At 29.7% G+C, this 19,322-nt stretch overlaps 2 protein-coding genes across 5 annotated transcripts; one reads left to right on the top strand and one right to left on the bottom strand.

The window, feature by feature from the left end:
• Nucleotides 1–341: 341 nt before the first annotated feature.
• On the top strand, nt 342–4,435 carry LOC139515366 (uncharacterized). Its single transcript, XM_071304933.1, has 3 exons — nt 342–605; nt 721–741; nt 1,439–4,435. Exons 1-3 carry the CDS (start codon nt 342–344, stop codon nt 3,884–3,886), a joined length of 2,733 nt encoding a protein of 910 aa, XP_071161034.1. The 3' UTR covers nt 3,887–4,435.
• A 1,444-nt stretch (nt 4,436–5,879) lies between these two features.
• LOC139517088 (spermatogenesis-associated protein 17-like) lies at nt 5,880–19,222 on the bottom strand. 4 transcript variants are annotated; one of them, XM_071307758.1, is made up of 11 exons: nt 19,088–19,222; nt 17,452–17,541; nt 13,668–13,749; nt 13,104–13,154; nt 12,642–12,745; nt 11,996–12,151; nt 11,078–11,228; nt 10,607–10,755; nt 9,841–9,970; nt 9,089–9,127; nt 5,880–6,903 (listed from the first exon to the last, which is right to left on the bottom strand). In XM_071307758.1, exons 1-10 carry the CDS (start codon nt 19,153–19,155, stop codon nt 9,089–9,091), a joined length of 1,020 nt encoding a protein of 339 aa, XP_071163859.1. In that variant the 5' UTR covers nt 19,156–19,222; the 3' UTR covers nt 5,880–6,903. The 4 variants fall into 4 exon arrangements, with proteins under 4 accessions (XP_071163859.1, XP_071163856.1, XP_071163857.1 ...); XM_071307755.1 differs by lacking the exon at nt 9,089–9,127 and adding an exon at nt 7,939–7,968; XM_071307757.1 differs by lacking the exon at nt 9,089–9,127 and adding an exon at nt 8,410–8,425 and having other exon boundaries at nt 6,775–6,903.
• Between the last annotated feature and the right edge of the window lie 100 nt (nt 19,223–19,322).

Below are 19,322 nucleotides of genomic sequence, written 5' to 3'. Positions count from 1 at the left end.
ATTAAATTAAAGACCTAAGAAGGCTAAAAATAAAAAACCCTGACTTTGAGAACATGTATTTTTTTATAAGTTTTGATTTTTCTTCATAAAATATAATCTGTGGAGCGGATTTGTCTAATGAATTTGATTTACTGATGACAAAATATATTTTTTATAATTAAAAAAAAAACACCATTCTGAACAAAATATTGGCTTTAAATATGTCGATCTTGGAAAAGTTGGTATACAAAAATATACAGTTATTCAAAGGACTACATAGCAGCAAATAAAATGGTTCCAAATACAAGCAATTAATTCATCCTTTGGCAACCCCAATTGTACACAGTACTCTTCTCCTCAACATGGCCGATGAATACAATATGAAAAAGAAAAGAAAAAGGGGACCATACAGACAAAAAGAAATAATAAAAAAGGATGGACTTCCGATTCCAGTGTTGACTCTTAATGGTTCTGTCCCTACTTTGGATTTAACATCGAATGAATCAACTGAACAGTTACACGAAAACTACATTTTTGAGTCGGAAGTTAACCAAAGCTTCGTGTTTGAGGATGAAATTCAAAACAATTTGTTATCCAAAGAAAGTCCTGCTCCAGAAGCCTCAATGGTAGGTTATACGTCGCATGTTATATATTATAGTGTTGGTATTTTTTTTTATCCGGAACATATTTCCGCATTCCGGAACATCTCCGTTATTGTTTTAAAAATATTCAACTTCCGCAAATAAACAAAAACACAAAAAAGTAAGTTTTGCAACTTTAAACACGATTATTTAAAGATTAACACGTGAATGAGTATCACACATAGATGACCTTCAATTGATCATGTAATCGCTACATCATGTTGTCATCTGAGGCCAATACATCAACGTGATTTAGCATTTTACTAAATTGCAGCTCATAATCAAAACAACTATCTCATAATAATCTGTACATTTGTACATGTAAAAAATTATGGTCTGTTTAAGAAAAAACCTGCTGTGTCAATTCTTTTTTAAACCTGCACAGTGTATAAATTTTAGATACATGTATTACTGCTTAATACAAATGTACAATGTAACATAAAAAGAAGATTGGTATGATTGCCAATGAGACAACTATCCAAAAAAGACCAAAATGACTCAAACATTAACAACTATAGGTAACCGTACGGACTTCAACAATGAGCAAAGCCCATACCGCATAGTCGGCTATAAAAGGCCCTGATAAAACAATGTAAAACAATTTAAACGAGAAAACTAACGGCCTTATTTATGTAAAAAAATGAATGAAAAACAAACATGTAACACATAAACAAAAGACAACCACTGAATTACAGACTCCTGACTAATGGGACAGGCACATACATAAATGTAAATAACTTGCATGTAAACCTTAAAGATATGTTTATACATGTGCATTACTCAACAAATGTACATTTTTATGTATTTGCTTATTTCAGCTGCAGAGTACTATTGATCATTGTGACCAAGTTGATGCAATTACCTTTGAACAAGCTACAGAAATAGATTTAAAAAGTGATGATCCAGAACTGGACGATATTCTTAAATCCCTTTATGAAGAAACAATAGAGTTAGAAGATCCTTTCGAGCTCTGGGAAGATTCCAATGATGATGAACATACATTTACTAATTTTGATCAGAATGATGATTTGAATTCAGACTATGACTTACGACCACTTTATCCTGGAGCTTCAGTAACAGTAGGAGCTTTCATGCTACTTCTTGCCCTATTTACAACAAATTTTGGTGTGTCTAGCGAAGGAACACAAGTGTTATTGAACATTATTGCATTTGCTTTACCATTTGAACATAATCTGTGTACGAAGCTCCATGAGTTTAAAAAGTTTTTTACAAATTTGCGTATTCCATTAGTAAAACACTTCTACTGTGGCCATTGTTTAGGAGCCATTGAAAATACTTCTCTAAAGAATTGTCCATATGAATTTTGTAAAAAGCCATTTAGTAAAAATGATGGAAATTACTTTCTTGAAATACCATTACAGAACCAAATACAAAATTTGTTTTCTCAGGAAAATTTCTATGAAAGATTGCAACATCGCTTTATGCGTAATACACCAGATGGAACCTACGAAGATATTTATGACGGGAAAATTTATAAATCTTTAAACAAAGAGAATGGTCTTTTGAGCAATCCTGATAACATTTCTTTTACTTTTAACACTGATGGAGCAGCAGTATTTAAGAGCAGTAAAGTTTCAGTGTGGCCTATTTTCTTGGTAATAAATGAACTGCCGTATAAACTACGAATGAAAAGAGAGAATATGATACTGGCAAGCTTATGGTTTGGAAGTCAGAAACCAGCAATGGGCACTTTTCTCAAACCATTTCAACATTCAATGAAAAATTTGTATAATGGCATAGAATGCTTCTCTCCAAAAAGAGGAGCATTTCTATCAAAAGGAATATTGTTATGTGGTACAGCAGATCTTCCAGCAAGAAGTATATTATGCAACCATATACAATATAATGGTGCATACTCCTGTTGGAAATGTGAACAACAAGGCACTTCTGCAGCAGTTGGAAAAGGTCAGACGCGAGTATTTCCATTTGATGAGGCAAATCCAAAAGGCCCAGAAAGAACAGTTCACAATGTTATTGAAAATGCTCGTCAAGCATTGAATGGTACACATGGAACAAGTTCTGTAGTAAAAGGAATTAAAGGTCCATCATGGTTGTCTTTTTTCCCAGAATTTGACATTGTCAATGGTATTGCCATTGACTATATGCATGGGGTACTTTTGGGAGTACAGAAACTTTTATTAGAATTATGGTTTGCTCAAAAACATTCTTCTAAACCTTTCAACTTCTTCCAAAAATTGTGTCAGGTTGATGAAAGACTTATTAGTATACGTCCAACTACTGAAATTACACGACTTCCTAGAACAATACAGAATGACCTTAAATACTGGAAGGCTTCAGAGTACCGATCTTTTCTGTTATATTATGGTGCTCCAGTTCTACATGGAATACTTGATCAGGAACGATGGTCACATTATTTATTGTTGGTAAATGCAATGCATGTTCTTCTTAAATATGGATCAACAGATGAAGAAGTAAATGAAGCAGAAATGTATTTGTTGGAATTTTGTAAGAATTTTCCAAGACTTTACAATGGATGTTACATGCGCTTAAATATTCACCAATTGTTACATTTAGCTGATTGTGTTCGCAATTTAGGTCCTTTATATACTCACAGTTGTTTCTCTTTTGAAGACAAAAATGGTGCCTTAATTAGAATGATTCGTGGTACTCAGAATATTGATAGCCAAATAGTAACTGGAGTATCTTTTCTTCAAAAGTTGCCAGAGTTAAAACAGAACTGCATAGAAAAAGGATCAGTTTGTGAATCAATTTATAACTCAATGGAATGTCCATACATTTTAAAGCGAATGAAAAAAATTGGAAACATTGGCTATATTTTAGGTGGCATAAAAGAAATAACTCTATCTGCTTCAGAAAATGTGGCATTGCATAATTTTTTTGGATATGAGCTTATACAAATGAAGTTTCAATGCTTTAAACGTTTGGAACTGAAGGACTGTATTGTATATGGAAAGTCATATACTCGTATGGTAAAGAGGAACAACTCAGTAATTGAATACAAATGTAGGGGATTAATTAATTTTGGACAAGTCAAGTTTTTCATTAATCTTGTAGAGAATGATCAACAGTACTATTTGGCTTTTATTGAAAAACTAAGATGTGGAAATTATGCACCAAAGTCCAATATTCTAAGAGTTTCAAAAACTGCATTTTTGGAAGTAATACCAATTGAAAACATAACTACTTCTTGTATGCTAGTTACATATGATTGTGCACAGTATTCATATATTTGCAAATTCCCAAACAAAATGGAATCAGATTAATATTTCATATTTCTAAGTATTTCATTAATGTTTATATACATGTACATATGTAACCTTTTTCTAAAAACAGTAAAGTAAAAGTTCTTTTTTTGCCAATCAATGCATTTGAATGGGAGCATATAGTTCCTGCCCCTTTACTCTGGGTTGGGAACCTCCTTTTTAAAAATGGCTGGATATGCCCTGCATGTGTAAAGAGAAAGCATAAAACTAATATTTTCTTCACAGTGCTTAATGCAAATTATGATAGCTACAAAACTAAAATTAGAAAATATTGATCATGTTGATCATGTTGATGTAAAGGGAAAAAATATTATTTGTATTAATCATGTTGATGAAAAATTAATCCAAACTGTGGTACTGCATGTACTGTGAATGTAGATTTCTGAAAATCAAGAGAATAAAACTAGTAGTTGTTACATGTCATGAATGTTGTTTTATTCTGTAGTTCATATTTGTATAAGGATACATCGATTTGTCTCCAAATAAATTTTATTCAACAGATTTCTGTTTTAAAGCCTAAGTATGATATATGGGTCATGATGATGGTAATGTGATGTTAAAGCCTGCAAATGATTCTAAGTTGCACTGATACAAACCACATACTGGGATTGTGCATCTCTGATCTGTTGGATAACTTGACTAATGTTGGATATATTGCTCAGATAATCACCACCCTCTAATCATATATTTGCAAAAATACAAATAAATCAATATATTTTTCATAAGAAAAAAGTGAAAAATATTCTAAGTCCGAAATTCCGCCTCAGAAATTCAAACAAAATTTTCTAAGTACAAATTCCGCCTCAGAAATATAAACAAAATTTTCTAAGTACAAATTCCGCCTCATAAAATTGAACAAAAATTTTTTAAGTACAATTTCCACCTTAGAAATGAAACAAATCTTACTAAGTCCAGCATTCCGTCTGTGTTATATCTGTTGCTACAGAAATCCTGTTAACTCAGCAGGAAAAAAGTTAACATTTCGCCTAAGGTATATAACAGTTTAGACGGATTTTTTTCTTTTTTCCATGTCCGCCTTAATTCCGTCTAAAAGTCTAGATTTTTAAGCGGATTCCGCCTGGGTTCCTGCTAATTTTAAGCGGAATCCCTCTAAAATTCTCATACGGGTAAACATGAATTTAAATGTTCTACAAAGATAACATTCCTTTAGGCTTATATGCTGACTTCCAAAACCAATATCAACAAAAATGCAAATGTTCCTAATCCTCAAAAAAAATAAATCCAAAGTAAGTTATAGATTACATTTTTCTTGGCTTGAATTTAGAAAATTGTCTCCCCTGCTTCAATATCAGAACAAGTGAAACTGCGAGCTACTGCTCACTGATGATACCCCTGCTGCAAGTGGATAATCTTAATAGTGTAAAAATATGCAAGCGTTCGGTAAACAGGAATTTGTCAAGTGATGAATCTGAAAACGCATCACATGGTAAAGCAGACTTATATAAACCCTGAAACCAAATTTCTGAAATCCTTGTATTGTAGTTCCTGAGAAAAATGTGACAGAAGTTTGATAGTACAAAAACTTCTGATCTGAACAACAGGGCAAATGTGCCCTCCTATAAAAATTTATATTCTTCAGTATTAATCAATAGAAACTTTCAACAACAGTTCTAGTGATCCAAACTCCCGAGTTTTCTATCGATACCAAATCTACCCGTATATTTCACTCATTGACAGCTATGAGTAGGAACTATTAGGATTCAAATATGCACAACTTTCTTGTACAAACTTCTTGCTAGGCAGAATTAGTGGTTTTATACTTCATGTATACCTTAAAAAAAAAATTAAAACCTGACCTCAAAGTATATGAAACTGAAATCATTTAGGCCAATGTCATTAAGACTTTTAGTAATTTGTGTCATTGAAGCTGTCTCAGTAATGTATACCACACTTCTCCTTTATTCAGACATGTAAAGTAAAAAATTGTAAACTACCTCTTTGCTGGCTTTAGAATGGCATATTAACAGATAAATAACTTTATAATTTTTATATCAATATGTACTTCAACAAATTTAGATTCTATCAAATAAAATAATATACAGAATTATCACAATATCACATTTTATTCAATTGCTAAGTAAAACAGCACAATAAATAACAAACAATATTAGATATTAGCTAAGACACCTTATGCTATCTTTAGTTTTTAATTCTTTTTATTTTTAAAATGACATTTCTCAGTCACTATATATATGTAAGCAAAAATAAAAATATCACCAAAATTTTTTTATATTGCTTGTTTCTTATACAACAAGATAATTAGATAAATTATAAGACTTTCCTAAAAGATATTTAGTACAAAAATTAAATAAATTTTGTTTTGGTGTGTTAGAACAACATTTTTTATTGTAATTTTGAGGCAAAGCAAAGTAATCAATAAGTCTTCTATGTCTCAACTATGTAAACAAAGATCTCCAACAACACCTTTTCTGTCTCGATTCATTCCTCTGATCCATACATCTTTTAAATGTATTTTGTATTACTGATTAGGAATATGTAGGGACAAAATCTGGAAATCCAGTAAGTTCCTGAAACGTTTCATGCACTAAGGAAATATGAATAAGAAATTGAATCAAAGGACACAACTTTAATAAAGAGAAGCGTATAAGTCATTTCTTACATAATAGAATAGTTCTGGAAACTTAAATTTGTTTTTCAAAATTTGTATAAAATCATTAATTACATGTACAAATTTCCATAATGTTTTCATGTATAAAAAAACCAATGCACAACTGGTTACAAGAATTCATGATTTTTAAAACATTCTTGTATATAAATAAATATAAATATAACATCACAGCTCATAAACATAGTATAAGATTACATGAACATCTTAAATTCCAACACTTTTATGTTTTTTCCTTAGGTCTCCATCCTTGAACCATCACAAATTGTCATTTTTTTCTCCATTCTTATAGTATTCACACTTGTCCTTGTGAGTATGTGTCATTCAATTTATCAAACATAGGGATGGGTGGGACCAAGGTTTTGAAAGGCTGAAAAAGAAATAAAAAGAATTAGAAATAATCTGGTAAAAATACAAATTTTAATCTTTAAAAAAAATAGCAAATGCTACAATTTGGGATTATTGGTACTAAAGAACCTTTAAATTTCTAATTTCAATAACTGAAACCCATAGCTGCAACAAAAATCAACTAAAACTGTGAGAGAACTCTAGCAGGATACTAGGTACACATGTATGTACCCCAAATACAATACTATTATTAAAGTGAAATAAATTGGATTATCTACCCTTTATATGTTAGACCAGGATTATAAATATGCCTGTATGCACGTCCTCATGTTTTTCTACAAATGTGTAAAGTTTCATCAATATATGTCAAATGGTTTAGGGAGGAGATTATCTTACAAGAAAAATATAACCACAAATTGCAGCTAGAAGTAAGTAAATTTTGTCATCTTCCCTTGCTCGCAAAAATTATCTCTATGGAAATGCATCTCAATTTAACCTAACACGTGCAGTTGATTGTGATTTCAGTATTCAAAAATGTACTATAGGATGTGCATGCAACAGCTTCAAATGCACCATATAATCCTTTTAAACAGAAAATGTGTAAAATATACCCTAGGTTTCAATATTGTACTGATAATTCATTTATTGGAAATTTCAGATAAATATGTTTTGGAGAATTAAGTATTACTGAATTAATTAAGAAACAACTTGATATCTGTATCAGTTTAAAGTTCCCAATAATTGAATTAATTTGTTTCAATTTATCCAGTATTCTTTCTCATTTTTTTCTAAACTTAATAGTATTATTATAAAAGTGCATTGACAAAAAGTATTCTTTAAATAATCCAAAGATTACCTACTTTAATGCATGAAGGGGTCCAGTTGAAATAGATTTAACTGTAAATTTTCAATTCCATAAACAAATGCACATTAAATATGTAATTTATTCCTTTGCACTGCCAAAAAAGAGATTTACAATGCTACAACACTCAAAATATTCCCACAACCTTAAACACATAAATCACACTCTTTGAACCAATTCCTCACACATTTGTACCTTTGTAGATGGTTTTAATAGAGGTATTTGCTGTTAAATATATCATCTTATTTTTAATATTAATTATCACAACAGGTAATTCACTTGTAAGCTTATATTGCTGCAACTAAGATGAGGCCAATATGAACTGATCTTGATTTTTTTAAAGTGTTTCCTAACAATTCTTAACATTTTCTTTATCATATTTTTTCTGTTATAAATTGTACTGGTACAAGCCAAATGTTCAAATCAAAAGCAAAAGACAAATTTTTTGAATATTTTTTGTCAGCTCTAGGAATTATTATTTGACCAAATGTCTGTTCAAATAAGAACATTAAGCATACGTAAACTTTTTCCTCAAATGTAGAGAACATTGTTTAATTCAATTCTGTTTCATTTGAATTTGTATTAGTTGCAGCAAAAGCATCAATCAGTATCAACCATGACAAAATGGTTGATCTCAACATAAGCAGACAGCAATACAGCCCTCACCTTTTCCTGATCCCCTCTTTTAATAAAAAGTATCAATTCACATGTATGAGTATTCTCCATGTTCCATTATGTCAAACAAAAATAACAAGCTCAGATATGTTTAGTTGTCACTATAACTGAGAAAAAGAATAATTCCAAAATTAAGTTTGTAAGAACCTATTTTTTTCCCTTTTGAAAATTTCAAATTTCTAAAAATTCATTTAAAATGTCAACTATAAAATATGTGTGCCAAAAAAATATAATTTATTTACAACAACTTTTCTTCCTGAGCTTTATAATTTTTGTTTGCCCAATAAAAAATTATGACTGTCAACTTCTTGTTTTACATTTTTCATCATCAACTGAAACTTGCCATGTCAAACTTAGATGTCATAGGAATTTAGGGTCATATGCAGTTTTATTTAATAAACAAATTTCAATTGTCAGGGTAAAAAAATCTGTGATTACATTTTAAATCTAAACTATTTGAAAGCACTCAAATCTAGAAAAAAAAATATACAACAAAATGTATATAAACTATATATTTGACTGTGCATACAATTTAAGTTTGTCGTAAATACTGACGCAACTAAGTTTGATATGAGCAAGAAAATCACATAAATATTTCCTTTTAAACTCCTGTAATTAACTGTTAATATTTTCCCGATTACATTTATACTGTAACCTTACACAAACATACTCATTCTATTATTTCTGGATCTTGCATCATATAAAATTGCTTAAACAATAACAAATAAGTTAATCAGATGTTCAAACAAGAAAAGTAAAAATTGTACAAATAATTAATCAAATTTATTTTCAGTCATTTCAAAGTCTCGTAAAAAATAACCTAATTTTGGTAATAAAAAATGTATAAATATGAAATCCATGTACTTAAAGAGGATCTCTTTGAAAGGTTAGGATCATTTTTCTGATACCATTCTACCTATGTTCAATGCATTTTTTTGCATTGATTTAGTTAGAGATAAGAATCATAAAATAGGACCTCCATGGAACTAAATTATCTATATCAGATCCCGTATAGGCTCAATCAGTATGGATATTCATACCATATATTCCAAACTCAGCTTATAATGTGGTAAATGGCAGACAAGTGGCAACTCTGACAACAAAGTTTATCCACTGACCAGTAACTTTATCTACTAAACACTTTCCTTTTTCCTTATACTTTTCAGAACATTATATTTGAAACTCATAGTATACACACTGAAATTGTGCATGACCCATCATTATACTGCTAAACGTAATAAGTCACATTTTCTAAAAAAGGCCAGTTAAGTACAAAAAATCTATAGACATACTATAACTACTTAATAACTTTTAAATGTTTGAAAAATATGAATTAAAAAAAAAGTGTATACAAAAATTAAATACTAAATAAATATGAAAAAAAATAAAAATTTAAATATGAAAAACTAATTGTAAAATTACCTTTGGTGTAATATGTTTATCAAGAAATTCTTCTCTGTAATATTTTGTTCCAAATGGCAAATGACCAAATTTGGAAGTTGAGTGTAACAGTGGCTCGTATTTACGATCTCTTCTTTTAAACGGTTGAAATCTGTAATATAAACATGTGCCTAATAAAATCATAAAATTTCATTTTTGTAACCAGGGAATATTTTACAATATCCGGTATTGGTAATAATAAATAATATAGGAAATAATTATTTTGATATGAAATATTGATATATTGATAAATATTAGAGGTATATTGTATTTTTTGGGTGAAATATTTTTTGACATACCATATTCGTTACTCTTAAACTAACATGTCAATGGGCGAAGAATGCCGCCACATATATATAGAAAGAAAAAAGGTTTAGAAAGTTTACAAATATCTAGAAAAATGGATGAAAAATAAAAACTTGTTATTTTCAGAGCATTTTTTTTACATATATATATGATGCAGCTTTACAATTTTATATATAATACATTAAGCAATAAAACATCAATAAGGCTGTTAGTTTTCATGTCTGAATTGTGGCATGGGGTATAAGCTCATTGTTGAAGGCTGTACAATGACCTATAGTTGTTAATTCTGTGTCTTTTGTTCTCTTGTGGAGAGTTGTCTCATTGGCAATCATACAACATCTTCTTTTTTATATAAAACTTTTTTTTTTAAATACACCTTTACAAGGCGTCAGATAAGTGACTATTTTGTTATTTAGTACCTAATCTTCAGTCGGAAACTTACATATCATCATTAAGTCTTGTGACCCATTCCTCAGCTTTCAAAATTTGTCTGGCTTCTTCTAGTGATGTAAATGATGTAGCTACACGTAAGGTTGGCTGGAATCCTTTGTACCTCTGTTTCTGTACTTCTGTTGGATCTCTGAATGGACCCTAAACAATAAATTTCAACTATGAAATACAACATTTGATTTAAAAATACACCTGTTGTTCAGTTTGTCTAGCATTGCATGTTAGTCTTAGATTCACTCTTGCATACAACTTTACTAATTATTCTAATAAAAAAGAAGAAAAACAACAAATTCTACAATAAAAATTGGAGAAATATTATTCTTTTGAAGTTTCAAACATTATATCTAAAGCAATCAGTAAACTCATTTCAATTAAACTGAAAACAGGTTGTTTACATTTGCTGCAAATTGCATAATTGTAGAATATCATTATTGGCTTCAAGATGGGCTATGACATAACTTACCTGTGGTTTCACAACTATAGGTGGTAACTGTTTAGGCTTTGGACATTCGTAGCTTTTACATGTGGGATCATATGAATGTCCTATTTTCTTTGTCTTTTCATGTTTAAGTGGTGCTACACTTCTCGATAAAAATTCTTGCTCTGATGGATAACTAAAAACACAAAAAAAGTACAGTTATTTAAATATCAATAGTGGTTTTCATTGATATATTTTTTGTCAGTTTGGTTCTTACCATACATTTAACCTTAACATAGAGATAGCAGCATACATTAATCTTTTTTATATTTAGATGTACACAATATTATGTATGATCAGTCAAAGTGTAATATTTCTGTAAATCCTAATGATTTTTTTTTTCTCTATTTTCTCAAATTATTTTTGTTGTTGTTTGTTATTTACTATTAATTATTTATGATGATGATGACGATGGAGGTCTGTTTAACGTCAAGTGTATCATGTGTTAAGGTTTTGCTTCCAACTGAAAACTCTATTTTTTAAAACAAACAAAAATTTTGGAGGTTTATAGAAAGGCACCTATCCACGTGTCTTGTATGCACATCCACTCCTTGATGAAATTGATCATAATTGTAGAACACAACCCGAGAATAATCATAAATGAATATGTTAAAGAGGAAATAATTTAATTTACTTACTAAAATATTTATACAAATAGTATGAGTTAAGGGTATCCTTTTGCGAATTTAACAAAACTCTAGGTTTCTTTCATTCTCAGCTATTTTTATATTTTCAATAAATGTCACTTAAGATTAAATAAAAGATTTCAATTTTCAGGATATTTTTGTTAAAATTTCGCATCGATACATGCTTTCAAAACAGTGAACAATAAACTAACAGGTATTTTGTGAAAAACTGTTTTTGCGTGGTTTTATTCTCTATCACTATTGTTATGTAACTCACGGGTTGAATGGTGAGTTATAGATTCCTGGAATAACTTCTGTACTGATGAGATGATGATTTTTACGAGCCAAAAATTCATTTAATTTTCTTTCTTCATGTTCTGTTTGTCTTCTTCTTAAGTTTTCTTGCTGTTCTGTATAGTCTTCTAGTTCACTCCTAGTATAAAAAAAAAGAATATGATAAATATGTAGATGTTAAAAAACTCAAGGCAAAACTTTCATGATATACATTGTAGCTACATAATAATACGCGTACTATGCTTTATTGGTTTTGCTCATTGTTGAAGGCTGTACAGTGACCTATAGCTGTTAACTTTAATGATGTTTGGTGTCTGTTGGAGAGTTGTCTCATTGGCAATCATACCACATCTTCTTATTTTCATATACAAAACAATTGTATGCCTTTGATGATTCATTTTGTACTGTCTAACAAAACAGGAGATTTAAAAAAAAAAAAAAAAAAGGCAAATATGTTAGAAAAAGAAATAGAAAAACAACTTAATATTGAGCCATCATCTTTCAAATAGAATCTTATGGTATATAAAAATAAATAAGTTTAAATTAAAATAATTAAACACAAAGCAGTTTCCAACTAATTTTCCACAGGGATATAAACATTTTAATGGTACTTGTAACATTATCTTTACCTCACTATAGCATTCTTGACAATAAGTGCTTCCAGATATCTCTTTTGACTGTAATAGTTATACACATATTTCCTAACATAATATCCTCTCCATATCTTCTGTACCTAAACAAATGTATACAAGTAAAATCATTATAGATCGAGTCTCCAGATTTCAATATGAAATGCAATTAAAAATGTTGACAGTAAAATTACATTTTTATTTGTAAATGATTACAGATGGCCATGACAGGATATCAATTTCTCATTACAAAAATTCAAACAGGTTTCTTCTCTTTCCAAATAAATATTAAGTAAGAATAAGGTATATATCAGTTTTTCTTAATAAATTTGTCATCCTTTCTTTTTCAATTTACAGAAAACTGTGTTAAAGATTCACTTATAATATTGAACAAATCCATTTTTTTTTATTTTTTCAAATCAAATACAATTATTTCTATATTTTCACATGATTTGTACAAACCTGAGTTGCCATAGCATTGAAATGGTTCAGTTTCATAATCAATACACTGTTCTGAAAAAGAAAAAAAAAGAAAAGTAAGTTTGTGAATTTGTTTTAAATGACCTTTATACATGTTATAGAACATCATATACATGTACATACTAAATGTATTCTAGAATAATAATGTTTCAGCTAATATCTACATTAGCTTTATATATAATGTTATCATGGTTTTAATTAATTGTAGTTATTTTAGTTTTTAAATATTTTTTACTGATTTAATTTTTTTTTAAATTAACAAAAACATGCAGTTTAATAGTTGAAAAACCTATCAGTGTTTGCTCAAAATGAAGTGGCAAAGATTCAATACCTATTAGGAATGGTTAACTAGTTTATATTTCTATATTAAATTTTTCTCAAGAAGACATCCTTTTTAGTTTTTGCAATAAGTTTCAGCTTACATGTATAAATAAACTGCATGATTTTAGGCCTCCCAAACAAATATGAAAAACTTCCTTGTATATTCTTATCTGTCATACAATGATACAAGTGATCTATATAATTTGGATTTTCATCAATATTTACCTTCACAATAACTCTGAAAGACTGTCTTCCAACATACCCTCTCCAGCTCTTTTGTATTACTGTAGCACAGTTATTTAAGTGTCTAAAATAATAAATAATTCAATTATAATTTAAACATTTCACTTATTAGCTCATTAAACATGTCACATCCAGCTTTATTGAAGAATGGTTGCAGATATATTAAAAAATTAGCACATTTCCTAAAAAGACTCATTTCATTTAAAGGGAAACTTCGCAAAAAAATCAAAAATTGATATTATGTTCATTAGGCATAAAAATGCTCAAATTCATAGATATTATAGTTTTATTCCGCTAGATACAATGTAAGCGATCACCATCGATTTTAAATTTAGAGAATCATTTCCATCCATTCAGCCATTTTGTCTTCGTTCCCGGTTAATAAAATCGATATGTCTATAAACCCAAAAGGAACAAAACTACAGTAACCGATGTAGTCGTAATTGCATGTCGATATCTTGGCAATCGTACGGTTGTTTTATCCGACTTACTAACTTCAAGTTGATACGGAAAATATTCTTATTTTTTTTAAATTACCACGGTCTTTTGTTTTTAAACTGTTGATATTGGAATTAGGTAAAAAGTCAAAGTTGAAATCATAAATAAGTGATCCGTGAAAATTGTTTTCTGTCTTACTTGTCATTACTAAACTCATACGCTTGTTTATAAATAACATTTCTGGTGTAAAGAATATTATTCATAAAAATATAAATAATACCCAAAAAATAAGATTTGATGGAATTAAAATCTATTTAAATATTTTTTCCAAGGGTGAATTTGGGGAAATGTAATATATACTCATTGTCAATGGTGAAGGACAGATTGGAACATACCAGAAATATTGATTTATAAAATGTACGCACTTGCCGATGATTCGTTTATACGACTGGGTTGAAAGTTATGGAACTAAAGCGTAATTTAAAATATATACATGTATACATTAAACATAAGAAAAAAAAACATATATTTTGAATAAATTGGGGTAAAAGTTTTGTAAATAGACTAGTCCACGTATGCCAACAGAAGGTAATCATCGAATGTCGATAGACTATTGTATACCAGAAGAAGAAGAGAACCAATTTGATTTAAATACAGGTCGATGTATAACTTTTGCTTTGGTTCATTGAAGTTGTCACGGGAAATACTAAAATCACAGATTTATATTTCAATAAGATTGTTCTCGAACAAAGGAAGGAATTCGTCATCACAATTGTAATATATGCCACTGGACGAACACTAATTATCCCCAAGGGATGTGAATATTTTGCTGGCAAACTTTTGAGTATCAAAGTTTCAAATTAATTTCGGGATTTATTTTCTCTCTAGGTATTCAATAACAGAAAAAAGAATAAATTACTTGTCCGCTAAATAGGGGTATTCTTGTCAGATAAAAGACTTTTAGTTACATTTAAAAAAATATGGAAATATGACATTAAATTGGTTCTGTCGTTTTTTTAAACATCGTTAAAAAGATGTGTGTCTAAGGTGAACGCCACAAGACAAGAAAAGAACCCTGTAATACTAGTACGAGAGTATAGCATTTAAACCTTGCTTCTCAATAATATGGTTGTATCGGAAATCTTTTCATACAAATTGACAACTCATGGTCCGATATGCATGTACTATTTGCCACATAACGCCCATAGATCTTTCTACCATCATCATCTTATTCTTTGATATTGCTGTAAACATCGATGGTTCACACCCAAACAAAATGGGAGTAATGGACCCTCAGAGCTTCTCCGTGTTATACACTTGTGGAACTTAATTCATAGACGAAATTTCTGTATTGAAATGAATCTACATCTCACAAACAGGATTTTCAAATAATGATTTTGAGTAATCACCTTACAAACCAATATAAAAGTATGGCAAGATATAACCATGAAGGAATTTAGTTTTTGTCAGACACCATAACTCATCACAATCATAAACGTATACGTATATATGCATGCAGTTTCAAATATCAAGAACAAGCGGTCGATGTCGATAGTCCGTTTTCTAACTGTTCAGAGTTAGACATGTCACTAGTTCATTCTTGGAAGCCTTCATATTCCCTGTCCAACGATGGGAACTCTTTCTGTTTGTATTGACTATAAATGCTTGTATGGTAATTCTGTCGTTTATCTGTACAAGTGGTTGCATTTCCTCTCCTTTCCCAACAAACAAACGAACGAAACGCTACTATTTTGCTTTCTCTGGAGCTCATCCTCAGTGGCGCTTATACGTCAGGAAACTTACATGTATGTATACTAATAATGATTGTTGCAAGAACAACGATGTATGGACAAACTATTCTAAATTCGTCAATATCAGTTATGCATGACTAAGATATAAGTTTTATTACAACTACTGTATTACTTATTTGGATTAATGACGGCTATCATGTTCAACATTGCACAAAATATTATCATAGAATTTAAAAAAAAAAATTGTCAAAAAAAATAATGCCTTAGCTTAGATAATTGGTATTCTTTTCATAAAAAGTTCGTGTAAATGATTGTCAAATGAATTTAATTATGCAAGAATAAAATGTTAAAAAGAAACTAAAACAAAAAAATCATGCATTTTGTATGTTGTATTTTTTTTTCAATTAAAAACTTTAAAATTGCTATAGTTTTATAAGAATTTAAACACAGCCAGATTTGAATACAAGTTAAAAAATTCCGGTAAAGTCAATGATATCAAACAGATTGGCAATGGTATAACAAATTGGGTTATATTGCATTTAGTTTTTATTAAAGATTAAAACTACCATTTTTTACTTCATTTACGCCAATTACCGCCAAGAAAGTAATCAAAAATTGTTTCCTTTTATTTTTATACACTTTCGGAATTACGAATCTGAAATTTTATTTTCAATTAATTTACACAATTTAATTATTGCATCTTTATTCTCATCGTGTATTAAACTCTTAGTGTATTAAAATCGTGACAGCATACTCTTTCTAACCCTTTCTGTTTATCCTTTCCAAATAACAACATTTATACCTGTGTACGCTTGAACTCACACCTGCGGCTAAATAGCTACAAGGTAAACAAATTGACCTCAAGCCGAGAAATATACAGTGACCTTTACAAAATAATATACACACTCTGCTCACACTTTAGTTGCATTGAAATGATTATCAAAACAATAACGGTAAATAGAACTGAAATAATTTCAGTTCAATATCAGTAAAAATGTTCAATAAATATTTTATGAAAAAATTCTCAACAATAATTAATGAAATTTATTCGAAAACATTTACTAGAGATAATTTAATAGGAGTTTAATTCATCAAAACAAAACGGTATATGCATATTCATTTTCGTTCATTCTTGTATTGTGGTTAATGACTACGACCATTCGTCAGCTGTGCGCTTTTAATTACGTATATTGTCGATAAGCTATAAGAGTTAAACAGATTTTATTTTTTCCCAGAATTCAATAAATCGGGCTAATACGTCACGACCCACTCGAGAATTCAACCAAAAAAGTTTCAAATACTTGATTTTCTCCGTTATTAGAAGGAATATAAATTTAAAACTTTGCAAATGTGTTTTTTATGTTAAGATGAACATAATTAGATGATAAGTAAAAAATCGCGGAATTTCCCTTTAACAATGTTTAACATTGAAACTTTTTTGGAAAACCCCATTTTAATGTTTTTCAAAATTATTCATCAACTTTCAGTACAACTTTGCCTCTGACAAAAGGACTATTATGTTATCATATAGATTATAGATGAGTAAATTACTATGATTATCATAAAAATTTACTTACGTGAAGTATGATCGTACTTGAGATCCTCTAAAATTGGCTTGAATTTTAACAGATGATAAATATTCTCTCTGTCTCTGCAGTTCAGCCTCACTAAAATATGAAAGTAAAAAATTAAATACATATTTTAGGTAGCAATAAACAGTTAGGAAAAAATATCAAAATTTGCCCTCATAAATTTTACCATCTCCTTTTCATTGCTTTCTTGCTTAATCTAGTGGTTCACTTGTGCCCATCAAAATTGGTGTCCAACACATATTATGGGGAGATATATATAGTCCCCAATTATGGTAAAAAATAAACCAAAAAAATCAAAAACTAGATGTGTCAAAGTGACACTAATGGTCCTGTCTCAAAAAGTTGAAAAATCTGCAATTTCAATAACACATGTGGACACAAACATGATGATAGTCACACACATAAAAAATCAGCCCAATATCTGAAAGCATTTAGATAAAACGCTGTATAACTGTGATTTTAAAAAATTTATCAAAGTCCAAAGCCCGACATTACAGCAAAAATTAGGCGAGCGAAACAAACTTAAACTTGTGCTGTAACTCATCATGAGTAACTCACATACCAAAAATCAGCTCAATATCTGAAAGTGTTTAGAAAAAAAGTCTGTATAACTATATTGTGATTTTCAACAATTCATCAAAGTCCATAGCCCGTAAATTCAGCAAAAATTAGCCGAGCAGAACAAAACTTAAACTTGATTTGTAACTCATCTTGGTTAACATACATGCCAAAAATCATCCCAATATCTGAGAGCATTTAGAAAAAAAGTTTGTATAACTGTGATTTTCAACAATTTATCAAAGTTCAAAGCCCGTAATTTTGGCAAAAATTAGTGGAGCGGAACGAAACTCAAACTTGATCTGTAACTCATCACATACCAAAAATCAGCCGAATATCTGCAGGCGTTAAGAAAAAAACTCCATATAATGGTTTGTTGCGGAATGACAGAATTACAGAATGACGATATTACGGAATGACGGACAAGGGTAAAACTATATGGCACCCACAACTTCATACGTTTTTAAATCCCTGCATCTGTGCAGAAATCTTCTTCCTTTTTCCAGTCTTGTTTGCATGAGACTTTGATTAAAATATATATTTACCGTCTAGTAAAATATAGGAAGGAACTCAATACCAATTTATTTTTAATAATTGTTTGATTTGAAAAAAAATGTCACCTGATTACAGCGTTTCTTTGTTTTCATTGAATATGATATCATAACTTAAATAACGTCGTAACCAAAATCCCTAATCGGAAACATTACAGTATTTCAGTTTCTTTTTTTAACATGTTTGAATTATAAAAAAGTTCATACAGACTACGTTTCACAGGATGACAGTAATGCCTGCCTCATATTTATTAATTCACAGTAAAGTGTTTTAGTTGTGTGTTATTGCTGCTTCTAGATCATTATTTTCCTTGAATCTGCACTGAAGTCTAAATGAACTCAAAGTATTGATAGTCTCTTACCCAGGTAGATGTAAGGAAAGAGAACGGATTACTCACTCGTCCCGATTAGGGTTATTTTATCTTATAAACCGGTTTTAAGGTACATTTTCTGAAATAGCCAGGGATTGTTTTCAATATAATCATTTAGGAATGAAGTTTTATTTTGCTTACTTTTTCCTTTCGTACGAATCTTCAACGATTTGGTCAGTCTGCCGCAGCAATCTGACCATAGTCGCCATATTGTATTGTTGTTGTCAAGAAAAAATTTGTAGCTTTACTTAAATGAACCTGCTTACTTTTCAACCTGTCAGAAATGAAGCAATTATTATGTAGAAATGATCATTAAAATTTATAAAATAGATATTCAGTCTTTTTTTTGTCTCTTCTGACAATAATAAAGTCCGAA

Source organism: Mytilus edulis, chromosome 3, assembly GCF_963676685.1.
Source record: "Mytilus edulis chromosome 3, xbMytEdul2.2, whole genome shotgun sequence".
In the NCBI taxonomy this organism is placed as follows: domain Eukaryota; kingdom Metazoa; phylum Mollusca; class Bivalvia; order Mytilida; family Mytilidae; genus Mytilus; species Mytilus edulis.
This window is presented reverse-complemented; position numbering and strand designations above follow the sequence as displayed.